This window comes from Nerophis lumbriciformis, linkage group LG36, assembly GCF_033978685.3.
Source record: "Nerophis lumbriciformis linkage group LG36, RoL_Nlum_v2.1, whole genome shotgun sequence".
Lineage (NCBI taxonomy): Eukaryota > Metazoa > Chordata > Actinopteri > Syngnathiformes > Syngnathidae > Nerophis > Nerophis lumbriciformis.
Genome location: NC_084583.2, coordinates 16,058,391 through 16,073,800, shown reverse-complemented (window position 1 = coordinate 16,073,800; position 15,410 = coordinate 16,058,391). Strand labels below are relative to the sequence as shown.

The following is a 15,410-nucleotide window of genomic DNA, read 5'->3' as shown; positions in this document are numbered from 1 at the left end:
ATGTGTAAGTTACCCATGTCTTGGGCACTAATACACCCCCATACCATCACACATGCTGGCTTTTCAACTTTGCGCCTATAACAATCCGGATGGTTCTTTTCCTCTTTGGTCCGGAGGACACGACGTCGACAGTTTCCAAAAACAATTTGAAATGTGGACTCGTCAGACCACAGAACACTTTTCCACTCTGTATCAGTCCATCTTAGATGAGCTCAGGCCCAGCGAAGCCGACGGCGTTTCTGGGTGTTGTTGATAAACGGTTTTGGCCTTGCATAGGAGAGTTTTAACTTGCACTTACAGATGTAGCGACCAACTGTAGTTACTGACAGTGAGTTTCTGAAGTGTTCCTGAGCCCATGTGGTGATATCCTTTACACACTGATGTCGCTTGTTGATGCAGTACAGCCTGAGGGATGGAAGGTCACGGGCTTAGCTGCTTACGTGCAGTGATTTCTCCAGATTCTCTGAACCCTTTGATGATTTGGTGAAATCCCTAAATTCCTTGCAATAGCTGGTTGAGAAATGTTTTTCTTAAACTGTTCAACAATTTGCTCACGCATTTGTTGACAAAGTGGTGACCCTCGCCCCATCCTTGTTTGTGAATGACTGAGCATTCAATGGAATCTACTTTTATACCCAATCATGGCACCCACCTGTTCCCAATTTGCCTGCTCACCTGTGGGATGTTCCAAATAAGTGTTTGATGAGCATTCCTCAACTTTATCAGTATTTTTCGCCACCTTTCCCAACTTCTTTGTCACGTGTTGCTGGCATCAAATTCTAAAGTTAAGGATTATTTGCACAAAAAAAAATGTTTATGAGTTTGAACATCAAATATGTTGTCTTTGTAGCATATTCAACTGAATATGGGTTGAAAATGATTTGCAAATTATTGTATTCCGTTTATATTTACATCCACCTACTCAGTGGCCTAGTGGTTAGAGTGTCCGTCCTGAGATCGGTAGGTTGGGAGTTCAAATCCCGGCCGAGTCATACCAAAGACTATAAAAATGGGACCCATTACCTCCCTGCTTGGCACTCAAGGGTTGGAATTGGGGGTTAAATCACCAAAATGATTCCCGGGCGCAGCCACCGCTGCTGCCCACTGCTCCCCTCACCTCCCAGGGGGTGATCAAGGGTGATGGGTCAAATGCAGAGAATAATTTCGCCACACCTAGTGTGTGTGTGACAATCATTGGTACTTTAACTTTTAACTTTAACATCTAACACAATTTCCCAACTCATATGGAAACGAGGTTTGTATATATATGTGTGTGTGTATATATATATATATATGTGTGTGTATATATATATATATGTGTGTGTGTGTGTGTGTGTGTATATATATGTGTGTGTGTATATATATATATATATATATATATATATATATATATATATATATATATATATATATATATATATATATATATATATATGTGTGTGTGTGTGGATATATATATATGTGTGTATATATATGTATGTATGTGTATATATGTATGTGTATATATATGTATATATATGTATGTGTATATATGTATATGTATGTATGTATATGTATGTATATATACATATATGTATATACATGTATATATATATATATATATGTATATATGTGTATATATATATATATATTTATATATATGTATGTATATATATATATATGTATATGTATAAGTCTTCCTGATCGACACTCTGACAATACAATTTCATGTGTCAGAATATTAATATATTTGCACCATTATAAAATATAAATTTCTAAAAGTTAGTTTAAATTATGCAAGCAAGTAAATTACTGTAATTGTGATTAATCTGATTTAAAAAAATATTTGAGGGTACAATTAAAAATATTATTTAAATTATGTTCACTATATGATAGAAATCATGTAGATTATAGATACTGTAGATATTTATTGTCATTTCAATACTGTATGCAAGCCTCAAAAAGCACATTACTTATGCAGCACCACTCTATTTTTTCGATTTGTTATCTGTGCCACTTAATATCTACATTCCTGAAGCTATTAAGATAAAAACAGAATTAGTATCGCAATACTATTAGGGGACTAAAACATAGTATTAAGTATATAATGTAGGTTACCACCCTGAGCTGACTAAAAGTGGTTAAAAAGGCTCTACATGTTTTCTCTGCTTTGCTTCCATCTCCGACTTTAATCTTTTTTTTTTGCTCCACTGTAGATTGAGGTGTCTCCCCCGTCAGTGAAGTAACCTTTCAAATAAATCAATTCTGTTATTTCCCTGGACAGGTCATACAATCTGTGAAAACACAAGCAAGAGAGTCAGCTGCCCTTTAATGTAGGATGTGTACATACTGCCACCGTGCAAGTAGTCCCCATGGCAATAACTTCTTTATGACTTTGGACTTTAGTGGGATTATTCATTGCTAACTACAGCATCCTGGGTGCAAAACTATACACTGTGCATAAGCTACACAGTGCAGAGAATTAAAGGTACGAGTTATTCAGTGACATGGAGAGAGTCTTTTTTTTTTGCACTTCCTTTGAAAGCTTTGTGTTTTATTTATTTATTGTCATAGAAAAAGTAGAGAAGTTATATGGGGGGTTGAGCACGTACGTCCACCTACTGTACCATCCAGACTAGAGTATGATGGTTAATGCAGCACAGGAAGTACATGTTGATGGCTCGGATGGTGCTGAACGCTGTATACATCCTTTCTCAGCTTAAAAGCTTTGGCGGAAGCATCGACCTTTAAGTAATATGCTCTGATAATTGGTTATTAGCCTCCTGTCTTTTTTATTTACCATTGATTTGATGTAATATTCATAACTGCGGAACTTATAAAAGTCTTGATCAGGGGTAGGGCTGGGCGATATATATCGATATACTCGACATGTCAGAAAAGTTGGATGTAAATTATCAAAAAACTTTCCATTCTCTGAGTTACCAATGAACAGACAAGAGGCTGTCTTTATTGCACCAAGCAAAGGCTTGGAAAATTCCATTGTGTACGATGGGAGGAGACGTGATAGGGGTTATCTATTGTCATCGAAGACCTGCTCAAGCTGAAGCCAGGACCAGCCCAAGCCTGAGGCATCTTTTTCTTTTGTGTTAATGTGACCGAAAACAATGACTGTTTACATACTCCCCATTCCTTTAGAAACAGATGTTATGTAAACAGGGAAAGTCCAAACAAAAAGACAATCTTTCGCCAGAGCGTGGGTGACACTGTAAGAGGTTACAGGTTGACACGTTTCTCCTCAATTGAGCAAAATTGAATTGTGGCTTTGTTTAATTCTTTGCTTCTTGTCATCAGTGTTTGAACCTGACTTGATATATTGCGAATTTGTCCCTGTGCGATATAGAAAATGACTATATGGTGATATTAGAGTAAACGTTCTCACGCAGTTGCTTTTAGCTGCGGGCATTACACTAGAGCAGGGGTCGGCAACCTTTACCAGTCAAAGAGCCATTTTGACCAGTTTCACAAATTATAGAAAACAATGGGAGCCGCAAAAATGTTTTGAAATTTTAAATTTAATAACACTGCATACAAAGATTTTTTTTTTGCTTTGTGCTGTGTATAACCAGGGGTCTCAGACACGCTGCCCACACCTTTATGTGGAATTTGAAAACTGGTGCGGCACGCGGGTTTTAAATGAATGGAGTTTGTCAGCGTCATGTGTGCCGTGATGGTACAGCATATAGTACCCACTACAGCTAGCGTGCCTGATCAACTACCCTTTATACGGGGCTTCCGCTTGCTCACGTAGGTGACAGCAAGGCATACTTGGTCAAAAACCACACAGGTCACACTGACGGTGGCGGTATAAAAAAAAAAAAACTTTAACACTCTTACTAATAATGCGCCACACTGTGAACCCACACCAAACAAGAATGACAAACAAATTTCGGGAGAACATCTGCACCGTAACACAACATAAACACAACAGGACAAATACCCAGAATCCCATGCAGCCCTAACTCTTCCGGGATACATTATACACCCCCGCTCTACCAAACCCCGCCCACCTCAACCGACGCACAGAGAGGGGGGGGTTTGGTGGTAGCAGGGGTGTATAATGTAGCCCGGAAGAGTCAGGGCTGCATGGGATTCTGGGTGTTTGTTCTGTTGTGTTTATGTTGTGTTAAGGTGCAGATGTTCTCCCGAAATGTGTTTGTCATTCTTGTTTGGTTTTGGTTCAAAGTGTGGCGCATTATTAGTAAGAGTGTTAAAGTTGTTTTATAAGGTCACCGTCAGTGTAACCTGTTTGGCTGTTGAACAAGTAGGCCTTGCTGTCACTTACGTGTGAAAGCAGCAGATGTATATTATGTAACAAGCATTGGGCTGGCACGCTGTTAATGCAGATTGTAGAGAGCGCCAAATGTTGTACTATCATGGGACGCCCTTATTACAGCCGTAAGGGTGAAAATCGGTGAATATTAATCCCGGGAGTTTTCTGCGAGAGGCACTAAAATCCGGAAGTCTCACGGGAAAATTGGGGGGTTCAGCAAGTGAGCTGCTGAGCCGCATCAGAGTGATCAAAGAGCCGTATGCGGCTCCGGAGCCGCGGGTTGCCGACCCCTGCACTAGAGGCTCTTCCCACTCTTTCTTGTCTCTCCTTCTCACAGAGACATAAAACAAGCGCACCTTCTTACATACGTCACATACGTATACGCCCTCGCGGAGCAGAGAGGTAGCGGCATGGGTAACATTAGCTGTGATGCTAGCGGACCGGTGCGAGTGGTAATACGAGAGAAAGAAGGTGCGAATCTGGTAACAAATGAAGGAAGAATTAATTCCCAAGAAAAACAGCAGGGGGTCCATCGTCTGGCGGTGGTTTGGCTTCAAGCGGGAAGATGTTGAACAGACAACCGTAATATGTCAAGTATGTGGCAAAAGCGTATAAAAAGTAGCAGCACTGATAATTTGTAGCATCATTTGAAAAGTCACCCGCTAGAGAATGAAGAGTGCTTGAAACTCCGCAAGTCAACATCTCCGGCCGGTGTCACACCAACAAAATGCCTTAGCAGCCATTTCCACATCAACACCGTATGAAAAAAATAGTCCACAACAGAAGGAGGAACCTACCACATAGTGAAGGACATACACTATTTGATTTCCTATTATGCAGCTCATTTTCATTTGACACTTATTGAAATATCTTGTGTGACATCATGCACAAAAGCGCACTTTATTTGTTTCAAACTATTGTAGTGGCGTTCTGTACAAAAAGTGCGCTTTAATTTAGTGTTGTTTTGATATGTCATGTTAGTGACATCATGCACAAAAGTGTACTAATAGCTTGTTTTAAAATGTCTCTGACAATCTTGCACTTTCTGTTTTGGAAATGACATGAATATTTGTGCCATTGCTTAATAACTGTTTAATAAATACACTTTTACGTGTGATTTCCCTCTCTGCATGAAAGTTTAAAAGTAGCATATATTAATGCAGTATGAAGAAGAATGTTTTAATGTAGACACAGAATCATCATACTGCTGTGATTATATGCATCAAGTGTTCATTCAAGGCTTGTCAAGACTTGGTCCTGGGGTTTAGTTTTTCTGGTATGCAACGGAAAGTTGGCTCGGGCGAGACGGGAATTTAAGTACATTTTTATTTAAAGACTATAACTACAAAAAAAAGGAAGTAAACAAAAGGCGCGCACAATGGCGGAGAACAAACTATGAAACCAAAAAGACTATAAACATGGAACAAAAACTTACTTGGCTTGGACAAAAATAGTAGCATGAAGGATGGACATGGAAAGAAGTGTCAGGAATGGACAGAGCATAAATGTGAGGATGTCACCAGAAAGACAAACTGAAAAACACTGAACTTAAATACTACAGACATGATTAACGAAAACAGGTGCGTGACTCAAAACGTGAAACAGGTGCGTGACGTGACAGGTGAAAACTAATGGGTTGCTATGGTGACAATCAAGAGTGCACAATGAGTCCAAACGTGGAACAGGTGAAACTAATGGGGTAATCATGGAAACAAGACAAGGGAGTGAAAAGACAGAAACTAAAGAGTCCTATAACTAAACAAAACATGACTTAAAACAAAACATGATTACACAGACATGACAAGGCTAAGGCAAAATATCCACATATATATGGTGTATCGTGATATGTCCTAAAAATATCGAGATGTTAAAAAAAGGCCATATCGCCCAGCCCTAATTAAAATAGACGAGAAGCAAGGAATCATGCAGAGACAGAGTTAAATTTTGCTCAATTGAGGAAAGACGTTATTTGGGCTGTACTCTAGTTAAAGATCCAAACTTCGCTCTAAAAGTCCAGCCCGCGTGCTTCCTCTATTTATTTGGGAGGTCCCTGGTTACATCACTGAAGCTGTTGCTGAGGGAAGGGGAGTAATCTCGACAACTTCAGTTAGACACAATATATGATTATACAAGAAATGCAAATGTGTTGAAGCTGGTGATATCGCCTTGTCTCTGCTCTGTCTGCGTCACGGCGGTGTTCGGCCTTGGCGGTCAGCAGGCCGTTCCTGGACACAGACACTGATACCAGACTGGCTTGCAATCTTTTGGATTGCCAGCTTTGCACAGACAAAGAAAAATACCACTTCAGCACAATTGACAATATCTATAGAATCGGCCCTTAAGCATAAGAGTTGTGTCAGGTCGGGCTTATACCGCCTCAGGTAAGATGTACCCCCGTGCTACCTGCCGCGTTCGGGCAGATGGGGCTCGTCAACCTGGTAAGGCAGCCCATCTAGGAGAAGGAAATCTCCAATCTCAAAACCTTGCGGTCAATCCACTCGAGGGTAAGGCTAAGGGAGTAAAACCCGACAGAAAATCAGGAGCCGGAGTCCTGAAGGCGGTTTGACGTTGTAGCGTCATTCCGGCAACTCCTGCGGCGTCACTGGTGCCAAGTTGTATCGACACTCGTCGCTCCCTTGGATCCACCAGCCATGCGGAGAGGGGGGGCTTGCTGCCTGGACAACAGCTTGCCCTCCATAGTTCCAGGCCCAGGCCGTGTAGATCCACTGGAGAGGTCACTCCAGCAGATACCGGTTCTAAGCCCATCCGATCGGCGAAAGAAACGGGTGCCAGGGGCCATCTCGCAGCGAGACCCACCCCCCTTTTTGGATCTACCCCATCGTCTCCCGAGACGGAAGGATGTACATAGTTATTCTAACACGCAGGCAGGATGAAGCAGGGCTTTTATTGTGAAGGCAGGAACTGCGCAGTTGGTCTTTAGAGTTTTGACGGCAGGTACGGAGCGAGAGTCTGTTGAAATAAAAAGTGTTTCTCGCCTTCCTGTCGGTTGTTTTTTCTTAATAATGATCCGCGTCATCTCACAAGACCCTCGGGTGCCGTGAATGTCAATCAAGTGACGATTGATTGATTGATTGATTGATTGAGACTTGTATTAGTAGATTGCACAGTACAGTACATATTCCGTACGATTGACCACTAAATGGTAACACCCCAATAACTTCTTCAAGTCCACGTTAATCAATTCATGGTCACGAAAGTGACGTCTTGGTGAAGATTGATGATCGCTCATTTTTAGGTCTATTTTTTTAATGCCTGGCTGGCAATGGACTGACACACCCTCCACCATCCACCGCTAGCTCGCCATGGTCTTGATACGGCACACATGTACAGTATCATGTTGAAACCAATGAAGACATGACAGAGTCAGATGCTTTGTATGTGCAGCAGTTTTAGAGCTTTATTAGTACACTGGTGCAGCGTGCGGGTGGTGTGACCGTCCACTGTCCCAAGTGAGGCTACATTTTCTGCTCGGACAGGCGTGATGGGGGGGGTCTGTATGCCATCCCACACAGCAGTGTTACTCCTGGCACTTATCCACACTGTGACCTTCAGTCCGGCCTTCTAAAGTACATACTGTATACTGCAGACGCCCAATGATTCATAGTTGGATGCTTATTGTGCAGATTCTGCAGGGGTTTTTCTTCAAGGATATTTTCTGGCCATCGCTGGGGTCTTTAGACAACATATTCCCCTTTTCCATCGACTCTTACAATATTGACATCCCAGCAATAATTCAAAGTCTCTAACTGTATCATTGTTAGAATCATTATGTGTAAGTTATCACATAACTCTTATGCTTAAAGGCCGTTGCTATAGTTATTATCAATTGTGCTGAAGTTGTACTTTTCTATCTGTGCAAAGGGACATCGTCTCGTATCAGTGTTTGTGTCCAGAATATCGAGTGCCGTGACGCAGACAGAGCAGAGACAGGGCGATATCACGAGTGTCGGCACATTTGCATTTCATGAATAGCATACGTGCCAACCCTCCCGAATTTTCCGGGAGACTCCCGAAATTCAGCGCCTCTCCCGAAAACCTCCCGGGACAAATATTCTCCCGAAAATCTCCCGATTTTCAGGCGGAGCTGGAGGCCACGCCCCCTCCAGCTCCATGCGGACCTGAGTGAGGACAGCCTTTTTTCACGACGGGAGGACAACAGGGTGACAAGAACAAAATCATCCATAGGAGAGATAAATTGTATTATTATGTTTATCTTACCTAAAAATAAATATATTTATTAATTAAAAAAAACAAAAAACTAAATAAATGTTTATTATATTTTGCTGAAAACATCAAAATTAATTGTATTTTTATTTGTATTTTTTCTGACTCCTTATTACATCCAGGCATTAGAATTATACATTAAAATAAACATATTTGAAATAAGTAATTTTAAATTATCATAATAATTCATTTAAAATGACCATATTTAATTATTAAAATAATTGCTTGTTTATCAACAACTTTAACATTTTATTCATTACATTTTGAAGCTCTCAGAAGCCAAGTTATGTTATATTCCTTAAGATTTATTTATGCAAGTTTGAAGTATCAATTATCTAAACACAGTTTTGTTTGCATATTTTCAGGATGTAGATATATATATGTATATATATATATATATATATATATATATATATATATATATATATATGTATATGAATTACTTGACTTGGTGAATTCTAGCTGTCAATATACTCCTCCCCTCTTAACCACGGCCCCAACCACGCCCCGCCCCACCCCCGACCACGCCTTCACCCCCCACCCCCCACCTCCCGAAATCGGAGGTCTCAAGGTTGGCAAGTATGTGAATAGTCATATATTGTGTCTAAATGGGGCTGCTGAGATTACCCCCCTTCCTTCAGAAGCAGCCTCAGTGATGTAACCAGGGACCTCCCAAATAAATAGAGGAGCACGTGGGCTGGACTTTAGAGCGTAGTTTGGATCTGTAACTAGAGTACAGCCCAAACGTCTCTCCTCATAGAGCCAAATTTAACTCTGTCTCTGCATGATTCCTTGCTTCTTGTCTGTTTAACAGATGTCATCGGTATTTGAACCTGACAATCATGCACAAATTCAATTTTTGTTCTTTCCTCATAACTATTTTCAAGGACAACCAATGTGATTTTTTTCCATTTGTTATTTTACATCTGCTGTATCGTTAAGATCACTATCAATCAATCAATCAATCAATGTTTACTTATATAGCCCTAAATCACGAGTGTCTCAAAGGGCTGCACAAGCCACAACGACATCCTCGGCTATGGTACTGTATTGACACAAGGGCTGGAATGTATTACCATTTTAATCAATTAAGGAAAACAAGTTTTGATTAATATTCTGTTGCTTTGATTAGAGCTGCAGCTATCAATTATTTTAGTAATCAAGTAATCTATTAATTATTTTGTGCAATTAATGGAGTAATTCCATAAAACACACTTTGTAGCCTCAATGCGTATTTTAAGGAAAATACCGTATTTTTCGGACTGTAAGGCGCACTTATAATCCTTTCATTTTCTCAAAACTCGACAGTGCACCTTATAACCTAATGCACGGAATAATTGTGGTTGTGCTTAAAGAGTTGTAAAAGATGAGAAAAAGGTAAAACGCTGGGGAAGAAGATGAGTAAAAAAATGCAATCTAGACTGGGCTCCTAAGGGGGCCTAGTCTGGAGTGGGAAAAAACTTCCATGCCGTGCACACATAAACATGTTACATTTAATCACGACAACTCGCAACAGAGGGGCGGGGTGTTGGAGCCCTGGAGGTCGACTGCTGCTATGAAGCGCTGCCAGCCGTCCATCACCCCGAGGGGAATCAAGCGGTGGTGAAGGCGTGGGGTGTGTGTGTATATGTCCATTGTCTTGGGTGTGTTGATGTAGTGTCCATAGGCCTGGGGCCGTTCTGCATGCAAGCAAAAGTTTGACTCCAGGTGTCGTTGAGGAGGGAGGGAGGTCAAAAGCGTCCATCATTGAGGTGTCCTCGGGGGTGTTTTCAGAACAGACTGCTCCTGTTGTTCACAGCGTCAAGGCCATTCGAAGGAAGTCAAATCGTAGATTAGGATGTTTGTTTTCCGCGAGCAGACATTACAATGACTTGTCTGTTCTATTCGTCCATGCTGGCCCTCATATCCAAATTTTCCCTTTCAACCACCTTTTCCATGGTATAAATGAAATAAGTGGACAACGTTTTGGCACATGAGAGAGGACGGTAAATTCAAGGTTGTTTTGGTTATCATTTTAGTTTAGTTTAGTTTATTATTTCTTCGGTCAGTGGTCAACAAAATAAAAAAAAGAGTTTTACATAAAAAACAGTTGTACATTCATAAATTGAAAATGTTGCAGACCGAAAGGGTTTAGGCTGAAGTTAAACACTTATTTGGCCTAACCCTATAAACAATGTCAAATACAAGATGAGCTTCCAAAAAATATGAAATTTCCTTTACACCTTGTGCACAACATAAACACTGTTCAATTATATACACAGTAAAGACATGTGAAATATCCTTGTACACGTGTTAGTTAAACCTTTGTACCAATTATATACTATATACAAACACTTCCATTATTATTTATATCCCACATTTAGTTTGTAATTCTTCTGTCTTGCCTCTGGTGAGGGCGGTCACATTTTTTTCCGCTCCCTCTTCTCCCAGCTTGCTCTCTTTGTTTTGTCTTGTCTGAACTTATTTGAAGCCTCTTTCTATGCACTGTCCTCCAAATCTAAACATCAGACATGGAAATGATCAGCTGGACTCTCGACGCAATTGACAAAATCTTTTTGACGAGGAAAAGAGGTTCGGGGGAGCCTGGCCGCCCCGATGGAACCATTGCTGCGTGGTACGTGAGAGATTCCTGGGATGAATGGAGAATGGAGACAGCCACTCAAGGAGCCCAAAGGCTGTTCGTCGCAATGGAAGGTTTGGGCCGGGCTGTGGGATCACAGCTAGTGGCGATCTCTGAACTGAATCGCAAGATGGATCATATCATGGAGAAGCTTAAAAAGGAAAAATTTAATATGAGAGCAGCCAGCATGGACGAATAGAACAGACAAGTCATTGTATTGTCTGCTCGCGGAAAACAAACATCCTAATCTACGATTTGACTCCCTTGAATGGCCTTGACGCTGTGAACAACAGGAACAGGCTGTTCTGAAAACACCCCCGAGGACACCTCAATGATGGACGCTTTTGACCTCCCTCCCTCCTCAACAACACCTGGAGTTGAACTTTTGCTTGCATGCAGAATGGCCCCAGTCTATGAACATTACATCATCACACCCAAGACAATGGGCGCATACACACACACACACCCTCCCCCACCCCACGCCTTCACCACCGCTTGTTTCCCCTCGGGGTGATGGACGGCTGGCAGCGTTTCGTAGCAGCAGTCGACCTCCAGGGCCCCAACTCCCCGCCCCTCTGTTGCGAGTTGTCGTGATTAAATGTGACGTGTTTATGTGTGCATTGCATGGAGGTTTTTTCCCACTCCAGACTAGGCCCCCTTAGGAGCCCAGTCGAGATAGTATTTTTTTACTCATCTTCTTTCCCAGTGTTTTACCTTTTTCTTATATTTTACGGGGTGCCTCTGGCGACCCATCAGCGTTCCTGTTTTGTAACCCTGTACACTGTTTGGTCAAAAAAATGTATTTCAATTTTTTTTTCAAAAATACACATTGAGGCTATAAAATGTGTTTTACCCGATTACTCAGTTAATCAAAGAAATAGATAGATTATTACACGAAAATAATCAAAAGCTGCAGCCATATTTAGGACAATGTGACTTGTGATTCACGTAATGAAACCAATGCATTGATGTCTTCATTGGCTTCCAGTCAAATTCCGCATTGAGTTGAAGATTTTAGTCCTGACTTTCCGTGCGTTGCATGGCGGGGCCCCTCAGTACATCACTGACTTATTAGGCCCCTACTCTTCAGGGTCTTCTAAAGATCCCCAAAACTCATTTTGAAAGCTGTGGAGACTATAGCTCCCAGACTCTGGAACAACTTGCACCAGTCCCTCTGTGATCTTGAATGTGTTGACACTTTTAAGAAACATTTGAAAACTTCTCTTTTTAGTAAAGCTTTTAGTTCATGCACTTTTTAACTCTCATTTTTAATCCACGTTTTATCCTTTTTACATACTTGCCAACCCTCCTGGATTTTCTGGGAGACTCCCGAAATTCAGCGCCTCTCCCGAAAACCTCCCGGGACAAATTTTCTCCCGAAATTCAGGCGGACTCAGGTCCTCCACAATATAAAAAAGCGTACCTGCCCAATCACGTTATAACTATAGAATGATGGAGGGCGAGTTCTTGGTTTCTTATGTGGGTTTATTGTTAGGCAGTTTCATTAACGTCCTCCCAGCGTGGCAACAACACACAACAACAGCAGTCACTTTTTTGTATACTGTAAAGCAGTTCGTCTGCCGTAAACAGCAATGTTGTGACACTCTTAAACAGGACAATACTGCCATCTAGTGCATTTGATGAAAGCACTTTTGTGCGTGCCACACATCAATGCATCATCAGAGAGGGTGTTCAGCATGGTTCGAAAAATAGTGACAGAGAATAGAACAAGGATGGACAATTCAACCCTTAACTCAACAATGAGTAGATGAGTGTTATGTGTGTGTATATGTGTAAATAAATGAACACTGAAATTCAAGTATTTATTTTTTATATATATATATATATATCTTAATAAGGTTATCCAAAAAATAGTGCTCGATACCGTAGTAGAGCGCAATATATGTATGTGTGGGAAAAAAAATCACAAGACTATTTCATCTCTACAGGCCTGTTTCATGAGGGGGGTTCCCTCAATCATCAGGAGATTTTAATGGGAGCATTCACATACCATGGTTTATATAGGGCACAGAGTGGGTGGGTGCAGGCTGGCGTAGGGGCGTGGTGATTGGCTCATGTGTTACCTAGGAGGTGTTTCCGTCTGTGGCGGCATGCTGTTACAATTTCGCTGCGCTTGTTGAGGGAGAGTTCAAAACCAGATGGAACAATCACAAGGCTTCTTTCAGGAACCAAAACCTGCGGAATACCACAGAACTCAGCAAACACATTTGGGACCTCAAAGACAATAATGTTGAATATTCATTAACATGGCAAATTCTTGCATCCAGCACACCTTACAATAGTGGTAATAAAAGATGCAACCTATGCTTGAAAGAGAAACTGTTTATTATTTACCGTCCAGACCTGTCATCCCTCAACAAGCGCAGCGAAATTGTAACAGCATGCCGCCACAGACGGAAACACCTCCTAGGTAACACATGAGCCAATCACTACGCCCCTACGCCAGCCTGCACCCACCCACTCTGTGCCCTATACAAACCATGGTATGTGAATGCTCCCATTAAAATCTCCTGATGATTGAGGGAACCCCCCTCATGAAACAGGCCTGTAGAGATGAAATAGTCTTGTGATTTTTTTTCCCACACATACATATATTGCGCTCTACTACGGTATCGAGCACTATTTTTTGGATAACCTTATTAAGACATATATATATATATATATATATATATATATATATATATATATATATATATATATATATAGCTAGAATTCACTGAACGTCAAGTATTTCTTATATATATATATATATATATATATATATATATATATATGAAATACTTGACTTGGTGAATTCTAGCTGTAAATATACTCCCCCCACCTCCCGAAATCGGAGGTCTCAAGGTTGGCACGTATGCCTTTTTATGATGTTGTTTTCATTGAATTGTTGTTTTACTTAACCTATGTTTTGTGCAGCGCTTTGTGATTTTATCTGTGAAAAGCGTTTTATAAATAACATTTACTTACATCGTTGTGTTCAATAAATCCTCTCCGACGTAGCAACGCGTTCCCGACGTCTCAATGCAGTTCTAACTCCTCTAATTCCTTTCCTTAGGTTGTTTTGCGTCCAAAGCAGAGGACCGATTATTCCGCAAGTTATTCCGAAGGTACAACCAGTTCATCCGACCAGTGGAGAATGTGTCTGATCCGGTCACGGTAGAATTTGAGGTGTCCATATCTCAACTAGTCAAAGTGGTAAGAGAACCTAGTTATTTTTGAGGCTTTTGTAAGGTTAGGTGACAAATGCTTCCTGTCCGTCCCTGCAGGATGAGGTGAATCAAATCATGGAAACTAATCTGTGGCTGAGACATGTACGTATGTTACCTTCAATGTCACCACTCAATCAACCACTTTAAAGAAAAACGTGCATTTATTTGGTTATTTTCTGCTTTTAGGTTTGGAACGACTACAAGCTGCGATGGGCCCCTGTGGAATATGATGGAATTGAGTTCATCCGAGTTCCATCCAACAAGATTTGGAGGCCTGACATCGTTTTGTACAATAAGTAAGTGTACGAGTCACCAGGTTGGAGGTGTTTCAAGACAATGTATCAAAAAGTCGTACTGGTCAGGTTCAAACACCGAACTATCTATTACACAAGACAATAAGAAGGAATCAGGCAGAGACAGAGTACAATTTTTCTCATGATTAGAGACGTATTGGGCTGTACACTCAGTTACAGAACCAACCTACGCTCTAAGGTACAGTCCCACGTGCTCCTCTATTTATTTGAGAGATCCCTAGTTAACATCACTGAGGCTGCAAGCAGCCCCAGTAGACAAAATATATAATTATTTAGAATGAAACTGTGCTGACACTCATGATTTCGCCCTGTCTCTGCTTTGTCTGCATTGAGGTACTCGATGTCCGTCCTCGGCTGTCAGCAGGCAGGGTCTGGAAACAAACTGCTGACACGAGACAACTCGCAAAGCAAGATTACACGTTACACAGATAGAAAAGTACAACTTCAGCACAATTGATTGTAACTATAGCAACGGCCTTTAAGCATAAGAGTTGTGTGATAACTTATACATAATTATTCTAACAGACAGCAGAACTGAAAACAAAATGCATTTTTGTTTCTGGATGGTTCACAAGGTGTGTTCTTGCTGTACAAACCCCGTTTCCATATGAGTTGGGAAATTGTGTTAGATGTAAATATAAACGGAATACAATGATTTGCAAATCCTTTTCAACCCATATTCAGTTGAATATGCTACAAAGACAACATATTTGATGTTCAAACTCATAAAC

General features: G+C 40.9%; 1 protein-coding gene across 2 annotated transcripts in view; it reads left to right on the top strand.

Moving 5' to 3' along the window:
* LOC133577086 (neuronal acetylcholine receptor subunit alpha-3-like) overlaps nt 1-15,410 on the top strand; it is a 101,505-nt gene that overhangs the window by 67,960 nt on the left and 18,135 nt on the right. For both annotated transcript variants that reach the window (XM_061930641.2, XM_061930642.2), the window contains 3 exons: nt 14,212-14,351; nt 14,423-14,467; nt 14,552-14,661. In XM_061930641.2, coding sequence (XP_061786625.2) covers nt 14,212-14,351; nt 14,423-14,467; nt 14,552-14,661 — 295 coding nt within the window. The remainder of the gene's footprint in view (nt 1-14,211; nt 14,352-14,422; nt 14,468-14,551; nt 14,662-15,410) is intronic.